The sequence below is a fragment of the Melanerpes formicivorus genome, unplaced genomic scaffold (genome assembly GCF_026170545.1).
Source record: "Melanerpes formicivorus ecotype bairdi unplaced genomic scaffold, bMelFor1.0.p_v2 SCAF_25, whole genome shotgun sequence".
NCBI classification, from domain to species: domain Eukaryota; kingdom Metazoa; phylum Chordata; class Aves; order Piciformes; family Picidae; genus Melanerpes; species Melanerpes formicivorus.
Window position 1 is genome coordinate 5812151 of NW_027142377.1, and position 15855 is coordinate 5828005.

General features: G+C 42.9%; 1 protein-coding gene across 5 annotated transcripts in view; it reads left to right on the plus strand.

The window, feature by feature from the left end:
- TASP1 (taspase 1) overlaps positions 1–6957 on the plus strand; it is a 79661-nt gene extending 72704 nt beyond the window's left edge. For all 5 annotated transcript variants that reach the window (XM_068153145.1, XM_068153148.1, XM_068153150.1 and 2 more), the window contains one exon: positions 5434–6957. In XM_068153145.1, coding sequence (XP_068009246.1) covers positions 5434–5526 — 93 coding nt within the window. In that variant the 3' untranslated portion in view covers positions 5527–6957. The remainder of the gene's footprint in view (positions 1–5433) is intronic.
- The last annotated feature ends 8898 nt before the right edge of the window (positions 6958–15855 follow it).

Consider the following 15855-nt stretch of genomic DNA (forward strand, 5'->3'; position numbering starts at 1 on the left):
CCTCAAACAACAAAAACCCTCCAAGCTCTCCTAGTTCTCTGATAAAAATAATATACTTGTATATTTTGCACCTTTGGTGCTATGATGCCAGTTAAAATGTTTGGCTTGTAGACTTTCATGGAAAGTACCGGCTTGTGATGGGGTGATAAGTTCAGGGGTTTGGGCTGAATTCTTGCTAAAGCCAGTAGAGCCAGTAGCTCTGGAACTTTCCTCATATTTGGCTGACATTTTAGAATGGAGCAAGGAGGGTGGAATTGTGTATGCAGGTATGCAAATACAAATGACCTTAGACTGTCTAAACACATGTATTTAGAGAGATTGCAATGCTCTAGTTTTATACTTCTTTAAAATTCGGTGGGTTTTCCAATGGCATCCTGGCCTGCATTAGGAATAGTGTGGCCAGCAGGAGCAGGGAGGTCATTGTGTCCCTGTACTCTGCATTGGTTAGGCCACACCTTGAGTACTGTGTCCAGTTCTGGGCCCCTCAGTTTAAGAAGGACATCGAAACACTTGAGCGTGTCCAGAGAAGGGCAACAAGGCTGGAGAGAGGCCTTGAACACAAGCCCTATGAGGAGAGGCTGAGGGAGCTGGGATTGTTTAGCCTGGAGAAGAGGAGGCTCAGGGGTGACCTCATTGCCCTCTACAACTACCTGAAAGGTGGTTGTAGCCAGGAAGGGGTTGGTTTCTTCTCCCAGGCAACCAGCACCAGAACAAGAGGACACAGTCTCAAGCTGCACCAGGGGAAGTTTAGGCTCGAGGTGAGGAGAAAGTTCTTCACCGAGAGAGTCATTAGTCATTGGAATGGGCTGCCCAGGGAGGTGGTGGAGTCACCATCCCTGGAGGTGTTCAAGAGGAGATTGGACGTGGCACTTGGTGCCATGGCCTAGTCATGAGGTCTGTGGTAACAGGTTGGACTCAATGATCCTCGAGGTCTCTTCCAACCTTGGCTATACTGTGATACCGTAATATTTTTAGATACAAGAATAGTGTATAGTAATATGCTTAACTCTCTTTCTGCCTTTTGCCCACAAGAATAATAATTTTTATTTCTTTCTTAAGATTTCTCCAAACAGGTTGTTCATAGGATTTTTTTTGATAGCAGCAGCTGCCACAATTTTGCAGGACAACTTTTGCTGTCGTATGTCAGGTGTACATTCAAACCATGTTGGAGGAAGGGCTTCCCAGGAGACAGAGCAGCAGAGGTTGGCTGTTCCAGTAATGGGCTATTACTGCCTAGGAAATATAAATGGAGAACAGGGGGCCAGATTGTTCTCCTGATGGCAGCCTGTACCCAGCTGGAAAGCTTGTAGACTTCTGAGTGATTCTGAATTTCTGAAAAATAAATGGCTTTGGTGGTACTTTTTTCCTGAAAAAGGCAGCAGAAAGCTATTTCATTGTGCATGATGGCCTTAGTCTTTCATTATATTTCATCTCAATAGGGTAATGAATGGAAAAAGTTTGTTTTAGAAATCATTTAGTCTAAAGTACATCCTGAGTATGTAATAAGAAAGCTAAACACATGAAGTACTCCCTAGATTTGCTTAAGAACTGAGTGTGCTGCCATCTGGTAGTTGTACTCTGTCCTCTTGGCAGCTTTTGATTCATTTCTGTTTTCTCATGCAGCATTGTCTATGTTTTGGCTTCAGCTTAGTTCATTTTACGTTGTATATGCTTCTAATAAAATAACAAAAAGTGAAGATGTTGTGACAAACTAATACTTTGATGTGCATAAAGGGAGGAGAGTAGCTCCTTAAAGGCTGAAAAGAAAAAAGTCTTTTTAGGTTAGTTGGTCTCAAGGTTGTTTCAGAATCTGCCCAGGAGACATGAAATAAAGTAAGTCTTGGTATAACTTGTTTGTTTGTTTGTTTGTTTAAAAAAAAGAAGTATATGGAAAATGTCTTACTTGAAAAGTAGACCAAATGTTCTTGACAAAAAGATGGAATTATGTATTGTTCCTTTAGCAGTTAATGCTTTTTGCAGGGCAGAAAGACCTATTAGTTTAGGACTTGAAGGGTTGTGGCAAACTTTCCACTGTGCATCAGAAAGACTGGGGAGAGTAATACTCCTTGTATCTACAGCACTGGATTTGGTTGCTCGGTGATTTTGGTTTGGTTGGGAGGAAAGGAGGCAAGTACATGGAGCAAGAATCAGTGTCTGAAGGTGGTTAGATTGTGCTTTATGGAAGGGTGGGAAGCAAAGTTAAGTAGTTCATATAATACCTTTCTACCTCTTGATCTGTGGACATGAGGTTCTTCCTTTAAGCTGCAAAGAAAGATCTGTGGTAACTAACTGGTCTCTTAGCTGTCAGGACCTCTGCTCCTACTAGGCCCTCAGCAACCTTTCCTTTTTCTCTAGGTAAGCAAATCAAATTAGATTATTCTAAGGACAGTACAATTGCTCTTTAGGGAATTGAAGATGTGGATTGCCCTGTCATTCTTTATCTACCTTTCCTTGGCCTACGGGTTCCTCAAACAGAGGATTCCAAGAAGCTGAGTGGAGAATGAATTCAGTAAAACTTGTTCTTTTCCTGTTTTTGTTCTTCCAGGCACAATTTCCCCCAGATGTGTGAAGCTGAGAGACTAATCGAATTCAATTAAAAGCTTTCCAGCGTTGTTCTTTTTTTGTTTGCTTTTTATTTTTCTGGTTTAAAAATCCGAACCTAAAATCTGGACTTAATGTAAAATATGACGTTGGGATCTAAAACTGTAACAAACCCTACAAATAAGTTCTGTGGTTGCACTTAAAAATAGTAAATGTCCTTTGATCTCTTTATTTTCTAGAGAGTGTTCTTATTGCTAGAAACAAGGGAAGTAAAATTATAAGAACTCACTTGGGAGTTCATCTGAAGTTGTCTTGACAAGGCAATGTTATTCTGTCACATTACTTGTTTGGTAACATTTTAAACATATGAGCATTTAAATGTTTAAACAGTTATCACTTTAGATCTGTCTCCTTTTTGTTCTATATAAGGCAGCCATTGGTAACAGTAATAAGCAGTAGCCGGTGCAAAACAGCATCTGTATTTGCTCCATCATAAAAGGTACTCAAATAAACAGGCTGTGAGCAAAGACTTTAAGGAAGGTTTTCTCATATTAGGTTTGGGTGTTCCTCTAAATGGATGTGTACAGATGCTGCTATATAGTGGTTTGTGGTCTTTGGTATTTTAAGTGTGTTTTTCCGTTTATAGGAAGTGAGGTTTTGTATAGGAAATGTGTTTTGAACAGCAGTTTAAACCTAGCTACTTGATCATGTATTGATAAATATTGACTATCTGCTTATCCTTGCTCAAATACCTATTAAATACCTGCTTAAATATTACCTTTTTTAACTAACAGGATCTATAAATTTCAGGTGGTTTCAATGAAGCCTCAGATTTTACTCCTGTAATTACATAACAGTCTATTAGGCATTTAACTTTGGGTTGTGGGGTGACTCAACCCTATGCAAAATGTTCATTCTTATCTTGGCTCAGAAAGCTAATTTACATAAATTGGGTCAGTTGTAGTTGTAATGGAAAAAAAAGTGACTATCAAATTTGTGATAATCATGCTGGTTCTAAAATTTCTTCTATTTCAGTAATAGGCTTCTGCTCTTATGGTTCTTGGCAGCATTCTTGGGCCTCTCTGGTTTGTTTTTTTAATAGGATTGCTATAATGATCTGCTAAGGATGGTAGGATGAACATGAGCCTGCAGTGTGCCCAGGTGGCCAGGAGGGCCAATGGCATCCTGGCCTGCATTAAGAACAGTGTGGCCAGCAGGAGCAGGGAGGTCATTCTGCCCCTGTACACTGCACTGGTTAGGCCACACCTCGAGTCCTGTGTCCAGTTCTGGGCCCCTCAGTTTAGGAAGGATGTTGACTTGCTGGAACGAGTCCAGAGAAGGGAAACGAAGTTAGTGAGGGGCTTGGAGCACAAGCCCTATGAGGAGAGACTGAGGGAGCTGGGGCTGCTTAGCCTGGAGAGGAGGAGACTCAGGGGTGACCTTATTGCTCTCTACAACTACCTGAAGGGGGGTTGTAAACAGACAGAGGTTGGTCTCTTCTCCCAGGCAGCCAGCACCAGAACAAGAGGACACAGTCTCAGGCTGCGCCAGGGGAAGTTCAGGCTGGAGGTCAGGAGGAAGTTTTACACAGAGAGAGTGATTGCCCATTGGAATGGACTGCCCGGGGAGGTGGTGGAGTCGCCGTCACTGGAGGTGTTCAGGAGGAGACTTGACAGGGTGCTTGGTTACCTGGGTTAGTTGATTAGGTGGTGTTGGGTGATAGGTTGGACGTGATGATCTTGAAGGTCTCTTCCAACCTGGTTTATTCTATTCTATTCTAATAATTCTAACTGATCCCTGTGTGAGCACTCACATATAAATGATGCCTGTCTTAGAATGGGCCACTGGTTTGCTTAGATTGTCACTTTTTAGTGAGATACTGCATTCTTCCACTGAAGAAATGTTCTACTGTGGTTGTTAATATTGCTTTTCATTTAGAGATTTTTCACAGACCTGGAAAAATGTCTTGGGTCTGTTGCTCAAAATCAGAAATTCCTCCTTCACTTGTTTGTCCTCATTTTTCTTCGTTTTTTTAATTGAAGCTTATAAAATAACATGTTCAAAACCTGACACTTACATTTTGGAGGGAAACTAACAGACCAGAAAAGAGCTTTTGCTCATCAGTAATAAAATGCGCCTCAGAATATTAGGGATTTTTAATGGATTTGTGGTGTCACTGAGCTACAATAGAGTTAAAAGCTAAAGTTTGGTGTATACACACACATGTCCACTTTCGGGCTGAAACGTTACAGAGCCATCTCAAAGGCCTGCTTTTAAAACTTCTCCGTGGAAAAGATGCCTGTGGACAGAAACAGTTGCTCTTTGGGTCTGTTTGACAGCTGGCAATAAATGTTTTAGGGGGAATCACTGGGTTTTTTAGGTAGACAAGTAGGTATGTTTTGCAGAGACATTTCATTGCATCCTCATCATCACAGTTACCTTATGCTCTGAAGTGTTAGTTTACCTCTGTCAAATAGTTTATTGTGTCTAAAAGTTCTGTAAGGTATGCTTCTGTATGCACTACTAATCTTTTTTGAATCTCCCTGAAAAACAGACTTATAAACCATGAAATCCCACAGTTACTTTTCTTTTCTACTTTCCCACCAGATAATCTTGTCTTTTCTATTTTCAGTGCACTGAGTCATCCAGTTTACCTTTTCTACACATCTGTCATGGTCCTTCTCTTCATGTGTTAAACAGTAATGCAAACGAAATAAGGGGGGGAAACAAAAAAGAATCCCAGTTTATTTGCAGCTTTTCAAGCTGCTTTGTAGCTTGCCCTCAGACTTCAGTGATGGAACAGCTTAATTGTTCAACACATAAAAGCTTGCTTTGTGTCCTGCATAATTTTACCTCTCTTCTCATTCAGTAATACTCTCTTGACTTTTCCAGACTCATATTTCAAGGCTTCCCCCTGGAGCTGTGGCGGGACAGTCCGTGGCCATAGAAGGAGGAGTTTGCCGTCTGGAGAGTCCAGAAAGCTGAACGGCTGATTCCTCCCTTCGTTGCAAAGAATGTGAATTACTTTTTGTACAATAAGTTTTTCTTGTGTTTTAACAGATGTTGGAAATTCTACTTTTGTTTAATACCCTGTATTGCAACCATGTGCACCATAACTTGAGACAAGTGCTGCTGTAGTTTATGTTCTCACTCTATGAATGGGGGTGTGTGCATGTTCATTTTCCCCCCCTAATAATGAAATAGGAGCTCTTCCCAGTTGTGTGAAGATGATGTGGGATTAATGATCTCATTTTCATTGTTTTATGTTTGAAAAAGAACTGAAAGTTAAATTATGAATTTAAAGGTAATGGTCACAATTGTCATTCATGCTCTAAATTTGAAAGTCAGAAGTCTTTGAAGTGGCTATATAATTACACAAAAATAATCATGGTTTCTAAGTCCCTCATTGATTTAAGGGAATCCAGAGGAGGCTTAAACATGGGTTGTTATTTTTCCTCCCCAAGAAGGAGGATTTTATTATTTTTCTTTGGCAAAGAATGGTTTCAGTGAAACAAACTAGAGCAAAATTAAGGCTAGAACTGTTTTTAAATAGTCTTATAGGTCATTTCTCTGTTCCCAAACTAAGATGTTAATATCTTCAAGCTGTATCTATTACAAAAAGCTATATGAAGATGATGTATTCTAACGCAGTCTTTATGTATAATGGAATATTGCACTGTAAATAAGAAGTTTATGGAAAGATTCGCTATTATTCTTCACTTCTGTTTTAAATCTATTTTTAAGAGAGGTACATAAATGAACATATTACTGGATGCAAAGTGCAATGTGTATTAAATGGATGCTGGGAGGTCTGATACTAGCTTTCTTATTGATAAAGCAACTTCCTAAAGTCCAGCCACAGCATGGGTATTTATATAACTGTGTGTAATATGTATGTCCTGTGCATAAATTTACTCCAATCCTTTTTATACCTTCAACAAAACCACATTCTAAAACAATGTAATCCTTGTCTGCCTTGTGAAGCACTGCAGCTGAACTGCCGTTTATCACCTCTTCCAATATGTTAGCCAGATCACCCAAGTCCTAAAAGTGAGTTCTGACATACAACCTTCCGTTCAGTTTTGGTGGCTTTTTGGTTTTTTTTCAATTCCTTCACCACATTGGCAGCAATAGCAGACTTTTGTAACTAATCCATTGTCCTGATAAGTATGCCAAAGAGAAACTAAAATAATTCATCTTTTTTTCCCTGGTGGATATTTGATAATTCTGTTTTCAGAACTAGTGGACTAATAGATATTCAGACTGTATTTGCTTAATTAGGCATTGTACTTGCCTGTTTTGTAATGTTGTGCCTGCCTATAACAGACATACTTGACTGATTAAATGGTTATATTGATTGTAGTACCAATCCTTCCTGGGGGGGAAAAAATCTTAATAAATTTTTTTTTTTCAATAGCCTGAGTGAAATTTTCACTGTTATGTTGTGGCAGACATTGCAATATGATCATGTTTATGTGTTGGGTTCTTTTGTGGCATCAGTCTAGTCCTGTCACTGAAGATGCTTCTATCCGGTTCTATGAATAAGACGAAGTGGAGGCTTTCCAGCTTGCAGAAATAAAAATGTGGGATGCATTTAAAAAAAATGGAATGGATTGAAGCCTGAGGAGGGTAGATTGAGACTGGATGCTAGGAAGAAATTCTTTACGGTAAGGGTGGTGAGACACTGGACCAGGCTCCCCAGGGAGGCTGTGGATAGCCCCTTCCTGGAGGTGTTTCAGGCCAGGTTGGATGAGGCCTTCAGCAACCTGGTCTCTGGAAGGTGTCCCTGCCCATGGCACAGTGTGGGTGGAAGTATGTGATTTTTAAGGTCACTTCCAACCCAAACCATTCTGTGATCTGTCTTGAAACAATTTGTGCTGAGATACCAGACAGTATAACTCATGGTCTCATGAAATGAACTATACTACAATGCTTCAGACTTGCAAACAGCAAAGATGCTGTTGTTGCAGCCAGTGAAATTGTTCTAATGTGCAGCATTAAGTAACTGTGTGAACACTTCCCTCTGTAGTAAGGAAGAATACTTGAAAATTATGCATATGGATTTGTGCATATCCATGTTTGAAAATGGTGCTGGTTTTGACAAAGCTGAAGTTAACAGTGTTAGCCAGCTTTCATTCTAAAACCACTGTCCACTGTTGACTTCATTAGAACAGTCGTGGAATAAGTATAGTAGAATGATTTGGAAAATGTAGATCCCTAAATTGTACCTTCCTGTTACTTGCTTAATATATTATTTTATTTACAGAGATTTGGATTCTAGCATTCTAGGTTCAACAAGGACAAGTGTTGGGCCCCACACTTCAGTTGCAAGAACTCCAGGCAACACTATAGGCTTGGGACAGAGTGGCTGGAAAGCTGTCCATTAGGAAAGGATCTAAGGGTACTGGATGACAGCCAGCTGAACACGAGCCAGCTGTGTGCCCAAGTGGCCAAGAAGGCCAACAGCATTGTGGCTTGTATTAGGAGTGGTGAGGCCAGCAGGAGTAGGGAAGTGATTGTGCCCCTGTATTCATCACTGGTGAGACTGCCCCTCAAGTGGTGGGTTCAGTTTTGGGCCTCTTGCTGCAAGATCATTGAGGCACTGGAGCGTGTCCAGAGAAGGGCAAAAAAGCTGGTGAAGGGTCTGGACAACAGGTTCTGTGAGGAGAAGCTGAGGAAACAGATTGTTTAGTCTGGAGAAGAGGAAGCTGAAGGGAGACCTCATTGTGCTCTACAGCTGCCTGAAAGGAGTTTGAAGTGAGGTGGGGATTGGTCTCTTCTTCCTAGTATCAGGTGATAGAACAAGAGGAAATGGCCTGAAATTGTGCCAGGGGAAGTTTGATTGGATGTTACAAAAAATGTTGTTACTGGAAGTGTGGTCAGGCACTGGAACAGGCTGTTCAGGGAGGTGGTCCCTGGAGGTGTTCCACAAAAGTGTGGGACATGGTTTAGTGGCCATGGTGGTCTTAAGTTGATGGTTGGAGTTGATGATCTTAGAGGTCTTTTTAACCAAAACAATTCTATGATTCTGTGAAACTAGGTATACACCTGACTTTCTTCTTAAGGTACTTCTGAGGGGGGGGAAAAAAACAGCAAAGCAAAACAACCGTGTTAGAAGTTTCAGTAATAGTGAAGACTGGTAGAAACAGAATTTCCTATCATCCACTCCCTCTTAAGCCAATGGAAGATCTTGCAGTACTTTAATAATGAGTCTGATTCTGCTACTAGTTCTGCTTTGTACTGAAAAGGGTCTTAGGAAATACAAATGGTGTGGACAGACAGTTTGCAATGATGTTGTCTGTAAACTCTTGTATGTGATGAGTAACCATTGCCAGTGACATAAGCAGATGCAGTCCAAGAGGAAATTAACAGCTAACAGCAAGAGCTGGCTGAAATTTTAAAGGGCAGCCAGATGCAGTGTGTATAAATACAAATAATTTGAATACTGTTGGCTTTCTACTTTGACACACAATTATGTGTCCTGAAATATTTTGTAGCAGACAGGTTGGTGCCAGAGTAGTCAGTCTTCTGCCAGGAGAAATTTCACTGCTAAAAGCTTGTAATGGTTTAAACTAAACCTAATATACAGCCCATTTATTGTCTTCCTTTGCTTCTGCACCTTAGCAGTGTGGGCCTGCAGTGAGTCACTTCAGAGGGCTGCAGCTGAGCAAGTCACAGAGGAGGGGCCTGTTGCACTAAATAATAGGTTCAGAGGTGATTTGAGTTCCATTTTGTGTGCTTAGGTATGAGGAGAATGCTTCTCTGCATGTGAATTAAACCCTGGAAGTGCTGTGACATAGGGGATTTGACTGAGGAGGAAGAGAGGGCCTGATTTAGGGAGCCTGCAGCCACTCACCTGTTGGGGGCAGTGTGGAAGATGCTGTGAAAGAAGGAAGCCTGAGAGGAGGCAAATCTGGTAATAAATACAGGAGTATTAGCAGGGCTGTGGAAAGCTATCATTGCTTATAATGCAAATTAAATGCAGAGTCTAGAAAAAGAAGCAGAAAGAAATGGATATTATGGCATTACAGGTAAAATAGGTGCAATGTTTCACAGTGGCATGTGGTAATGAGGCAACTGGACAGTTTTGGTAGCTCAATTTTGAGCAGGATGATGCAGAATTAGGTGGCAAGTTCTAGGGTCTAGATCTAAACATTTGTGTTAAAGGGCGGACAGATGCAGTTTTACTCTCAGAAGAAGTAAATTGAAGGCACTCTTGTTGAATTGGAGAGAAATACAGAAATGTATTCAAAGGTACACAGGAACATACAGAATACATGAATCCTTTGCACCTAATACATATACAGGATACATGAAACGACACATTCTAATGCTTGTTCACACCACTGCCCCCCAGCCTTGTTGCCTCCCTTCCACTGGGCCTAAGCAGGCCAAGATTGTGGAGGGAAAATTAGTGAGGCCTCTGAAGACCGCAAACAGGCCCTGCTCCCCATTGTTAGCAGGTGAGGGACTTCCTCCGGAGAACCCAAAGGAGGGAGAAAAAGAGACGAAGTTGGCCTTGCTTCCAGTTTATAAAGTGACAGATGTTCCAGTTCCCTCATTTCTTAGTGGTCCTGCACTGGGGTCTCTCCAGTATTTGGTTGTCCTTGAGCTGGGGTGCCCAGAACTGGACACGGTACTCAGGTGAGTACATTTACTTCAAGTCAACAAGATACACAGAGTTCTGGTCATTCAGTGGTAGCAGGATTCGCTTATCCAAAGACATTGAATTGCATGGAAAGTTTTTACAGTGTTATGTTTGCGAGTAACTCACCACCATCTGCAGTCCATGTGCAGCCCTGTTTCCAAAGCATCGCTTGTTTCTCAAAAGGTGTTCAACTCTGACAGTATTTGAACCTAGACAATTCTAGGTGACTGCAGTCCCATCCTGTCAGGTTAAAATACAAGTGAGGAAAGAGTCTGGTTTTCAGATGGGCTCAATTGGCAGGAGAAGGCTTGGAAGAGAACTGGACGGTTGAAGGGAGAGTTTATGATGTGGCTAGGTGAGGAAATAAAGGCTCTTGCTAGAAAGCAGTGTATGCAAAGAGAATTCTCTAACGGGTGAACAGGAATCAATGTAAAGTGGGGGGGGGGGGGGAGAGGGATATTTTTAAGGAAAGAGAAAAAATAAGAGGAAATAGTTGTGAAGACTTTCAGGAAACCTAGGTAAGAATTTATGTCCTTCACAGTTCTAGTAAGACTCATCTTCCAAGAGATATTTGAAGGATATTCTATATCTAGTCAGGATTTCTTGTGAAAGACTCATTTTGGTTTATGACAAAGTGAGGGTAAAGACAATTTCTGTGCCTTTTAGCATGGAGTGATAGTGGAAGTTTGTGTGTGTGCCTTGCAGGTGAGCTGAGAAAATGTCATTGTCTCATATCAGAGTCCAGTTCTGCTAAGTGATGCTGAGAACCTACAGTTTGCAGGAAGTTGTATTGATATTTTATATGCAGATAACATCATGGACAGCTTGTGGTAAAAGAACTCCTGTAGTGAATCTAGAGATAGCATTCTTGATTAATAAAACTTCTCTTTTGGTTATGCTCATTTGTTACAGGAAGCCTTGTGAGAGGTTGTTCTGCTCTAATGGCCCTGTGCTTGACTATTTGCTTCATTAGGAGATAACACAAAGATAAGCAGGACTTGTACAGTGACTTTTATTGGTTTAGATCCTACAGGCACAGCAATTATCTTCCCCATAACCTGGGCAGTAAAACCCCAGAAAGAGCATTAGGAACACTTAATGGTGATTTGAACACAATAACTGTCTTGCTGCTCACTCCGGTCTGCCTAATGGACCAAGTAAAATACGTTGGCAAACAGAGTGACAGACAGAGCAAGATCAACCGTCCTCCGGCTTTGTGCCTTAGCCATAATACCCTTCGTTTAAAAGTCATCTCTGTGGCAGCCATGCAATCAAGACTTTGTTCTGTGCTCCTTTACCAACTCTTTGAATGCGTAGTTCCTTTCAAAGTAGTATCCTGCTCTTCTCGTGTTCCCTATCCCCATCCAGAACTGTCACCTACCCTGGCTTCTCTGTCTCCACCCACTGTAAAACTTTTAGCTAACCCTCACGTCTCTGGCATCTACATAATTTCACTGTCTCTTGTGTAGCAGACCTGAGAGGTGATGATATGTAGTTCCTACCTCTTGGCTGCTGTTCTCAAGAGTTGCCTGTAGCCCCCAGTCTGCACTTTGTGCATGCCTCCCATAGGCTCTGAGCATCTGTCAGACCAGCAGTCCTCCTAAGATATGCAGAAATTGTCTGACACAAGAACTACTGAAACTGTACAGAAGAAGAGTGTGAATATGCAAGCATAGTTTGCTTAGGGACCAGGCTACGAAAGTATGAAGCAGCTGCTTGTATCTTAAACAGCATCTGAGAGACATGGAAACCTGTGTTCACAAGTTCCTCAGGGACGATTGTGGAGTGTAGATGACAAAGCTGGCAGACTCCAGTCTGCTCATAGTGTAATGATCACAGAGAGAAAATAGCTGTGAAGTTATGGTGCCAGTGCTCCTCATGGAGTTTGTGCAAGCCTGCTAAGGTCTATGGGTGTCACACCCTAGCATGGTTAGCCCCTAGTAGACTTCATACTGCAGGCACAAATGGTTGTTCCTGTGCACACTGTGCAGTTATCTGCTGATCAGACATCCAGTGGACTCTCAGAGGAAGAGTCCCCATATCTTATCGTTCCTCTTGGAGCCTATCAGCTACAACTTATCATAATAGGCAGGATTTGCCCAGTTGATTATACTCAGTTATATTCCTCTAAATATCCACATAGACATACAGAAAGGGACCAACTAAACTGAGCTTTCAAAGCCAAGGAGCCTTTCAGAGTTCTTAAATGCAGCTTTCAGAAAGCACTGTAGGAAGGCAAGTGTTTGAGGTTATATCCTGTCTCCAATGAGGTCACCTAGAGCTCAGCTGTCAGCTTTGGCAAAAGCAGAACGTCATCCTTGGAGGTATTGCTCTTAGAGGACTCACTCAAACATTATGAGTTCTTTAATGTTAACACTGGAGCCTTCAGAAATGAGGTTGTGTAAGATGTTTTGATGACTCATGCTTGGTTTTTTTGGATTATCTGGGACTGTCTGGTGGGTGTGTAGGGCTCAAAAAGTCAAGTGGAAGAACCAAGCTGCAGACTTCTTCATGCAAGTAATCTGATGTAGCCAGGCACTGACTGCTTGAAAAAGAGCTCTTCAAGGAAACCTTATAATCTCAGTTTTAAATAAGTCAGAGTGTTCTCCATAAACTGTCTTTGAGTGGTTTTGGAGGCTGGCTAAGAAGTGTGATTACCTATTCATCTGAAAATCCTAGTTAGGGGTTTTTCAAGATAGTGTGAGCATATCTGTAAGGTTTATATGTGTATGTGGTGCCTTCATGTATGTTCATGTCTTTATGTCGTGTTATCTTAACTCTTCTCTGTTCCTTTTTCTTCTCCCTTCCCTCAACAGTGTTACTTGTCTCAGTTCAATACCATAAACAATAACATTTCCCCTGTTAAATTGATGTGTGGGGCTAGAAAGGATAAAGAACTACAGTAAGTTCCTGAATTGAAAGGAAAGTGATGAGTCTTTTGAGGATCCGTAAAGGAGAAAACAGTTTTTTCCCCAGCTTGTGCTAAAATGTAGGTGTCCGAGAGCTTCATTGGGCACAAGTTTGGCAGACACCAGGTGTATTTGTTCCGGTGATTACAGAACAGCTTGATTCATAATTAAGAACCTTATAGGTTGGTGCAGAAGAGGTTTTTTCCTCACATTCACCAATTTTGCCTTTTTTTAATCTTCAGAATTTTCACAGCTGTTCAAAATCACCTGTGCAATAATGCAGCACCAGGCTGACACTGAATATCAGCTGAAGAAGCCAGGGGATCCCCGCTGGAAACAGTGGAGCTGATGCAGGTGACACAAGATGCTTTCTCTACTGATGCTGTTTATTTTTCCTGCCCTGCAATTTCACCATCAAAGATGTCCCTCAGCTGGTGCATCTGCAGTCCTTTTGTGAAGAACAAAGCAATGCTCAGGTAATTTTGCCATCAGAAGTCCTATACCCATTTTGTAAAAGTAGATACAGTGCCTTTTCGGAGCAGGCTTACACAGACAAACCACACAGTCTTTTGTTTCTTCTTTCCTGGCACTCTTCATGTGGCTGGAAAGAAGACACAAATACTTTCCCTGTACCAAAAAAATAACAAAACCCCAAAAGTCTTTCAAAATGAAAGCTGACATCTTGTCCTCATATTAAATGTTCTAATTATTTTTATGTCACTGGCAGGTAGGCTGCAAGACCTTGCTTTTTGTAAGTCATGTGCCAAGAAGGATACCAAATATATTTTGCTCTGGTCTGTCTTGCCAGGAAAAAAAATGCAGTAACACTTCCCACTCCCAGTTTGCTCCTCAGTGAAACAATGCATCTCTCACATTCACTGTCCATGCATGCACAGGTCCAAGAAGGGTCACCTGATGTTTGCTCTTTCCTGTCCTCCTGTAACACATCCCTGGTTGCTGATGAGCTGTAGAGACTTTATGCTGTACTTGTGGCTCAAGTTCAGGGAAAGAGGTTGAGGACTTTGGTCTGACTCCAAGGAGATCATGGGGGGAAGCTCTGTGACATGCTGATGTATCCTGGCTTTGAAGTCTGAGATCAAGCTGGGGGGGAGGAAGAAATCCTGCATGATGTATCAATTTGATTTGAAGCTCTGATGAATGACGAGGTGAGTCCAAGACAGAAATGTGAGCTTCCAACCCCTCTGTTGAAGGGTTGTGATGAACCCTTCCTCTGTCCTAGAACAGAACATCTTCACCTGCAGAGATGGAGAAATCCTGGGCCATAGCTTTGTTGACAGACTTGTTTTTCACTTTAGCATAGTAAACAGAGTTTGTCTCCTCTCTGGAGATGATTCATCTCTCATTATGTTTAATAATTAGAATTCTGTGCTGGGTCCCATGCTTCCTCCTTGCTCTGCCAAGGTGAGTAACCTCTGCTCTGAACAGCTCCATCTGTTGGCATCCCACTGACAAAAAATAGAAAAAGAGCAAAGGCTAAAACCCCACCACCCCCCCCAAACCCAAGTAGCAAGAAGAATTGCCTCTCCACTTGGACTGTGAAGAGAATTGATGGACATGAGGCCTGGTGTACCAGCTGACTGTCCCAAAACCTCTTGGGTAAAATCCCTGCATCCCTGGGCTCCCCCTGCATCTCCAGCATCCTCCCAAATCAGGAGTGATGTGTCTCGGATGAACATGCTGCAAGTCTGGGCAGAGATGAGGAGCAAAACCCTCTTCACCTTGTGTCCTCACACCGTTTGCTTTTGTTCCCCAGGCCAGACTTGCCGTGCTGGGTGCAGCCAGCAGCGGCCAGCTAAGGGCGGGCAGGGGCTGTGCTCGCAAGAAACAGGAGGTGGAGGTGGCCGGAGATGCGGGGTGGCCGTGGGGGTCTCGTGGGTCCTGCTCACCGCACACAGACAGGTGGAGGAGAGCTGCATGAATGCTGGACTGTGAGATGTGGAAAGAGGTAAGAGCCATTCCTACAGAGCTGCCCAGAGGGAACGGGCAGCTCCAATCCTTTGGGCACTCCAGTGAGCAGCAGAAGCAAGAGCTGCAGTGCCCTGTGCTGGGGTAGGTTTGGCCGGGAGAGCTCTGTGCTCACCTAGAGCTGTGCACAGAAACCGGGGAGCTGCAGGAGTAGCTGGGGGGGGGGGGGGGGGAAGGAGCGCTGTGGGCGAACATGGGGCATGGAGGTGACGGGGGTGCAAATGTAGGACGGCGGTGTGAATGACAAGTGCACGGCACGGCAAGAGGCAGCGCAGGTGACTTGGAGCTTGCTATGTCAGACCTGGCCACAGGGGGGGTACCACAGACAGGGACACGGCTTCGGCAGTGGAACCAGCGCGGGGTAACGTCACACTTGCTCTCCGCGGCCCCTCGGGCCCCTCCGCGGCGAGTGTGCGGGAGAGCGGTGGTGTGAGCAAGGCTCCTGTCCCACTGGGGCATCATCAGCACCCTGTGTGTCCCTGTGTATATCCTCAGTGTTTTTTTTCTCGCCTTGGCTGTTGGGGGTACGCCTTCAGCATTAAGCCTTCGTATTCTGGAGATGTCAGCGAAGAGCTGTGATTGCGGTGTGATTGTCGGGCACACCAGGCGTGGAGAGGAAGGCTGCTTCCCAACCCAGCTTCATCAAATGCTGGAAGTAAAGTGGTCTTTGCAAAAACTGTGTTGCCTGGGAAGGCTGGAATTCAACACAAGCTTCTCTCTGTTTTTAAGGACCTAGAGCCCAATGCTGAGTGCCAGTAAATTCTGTCATCT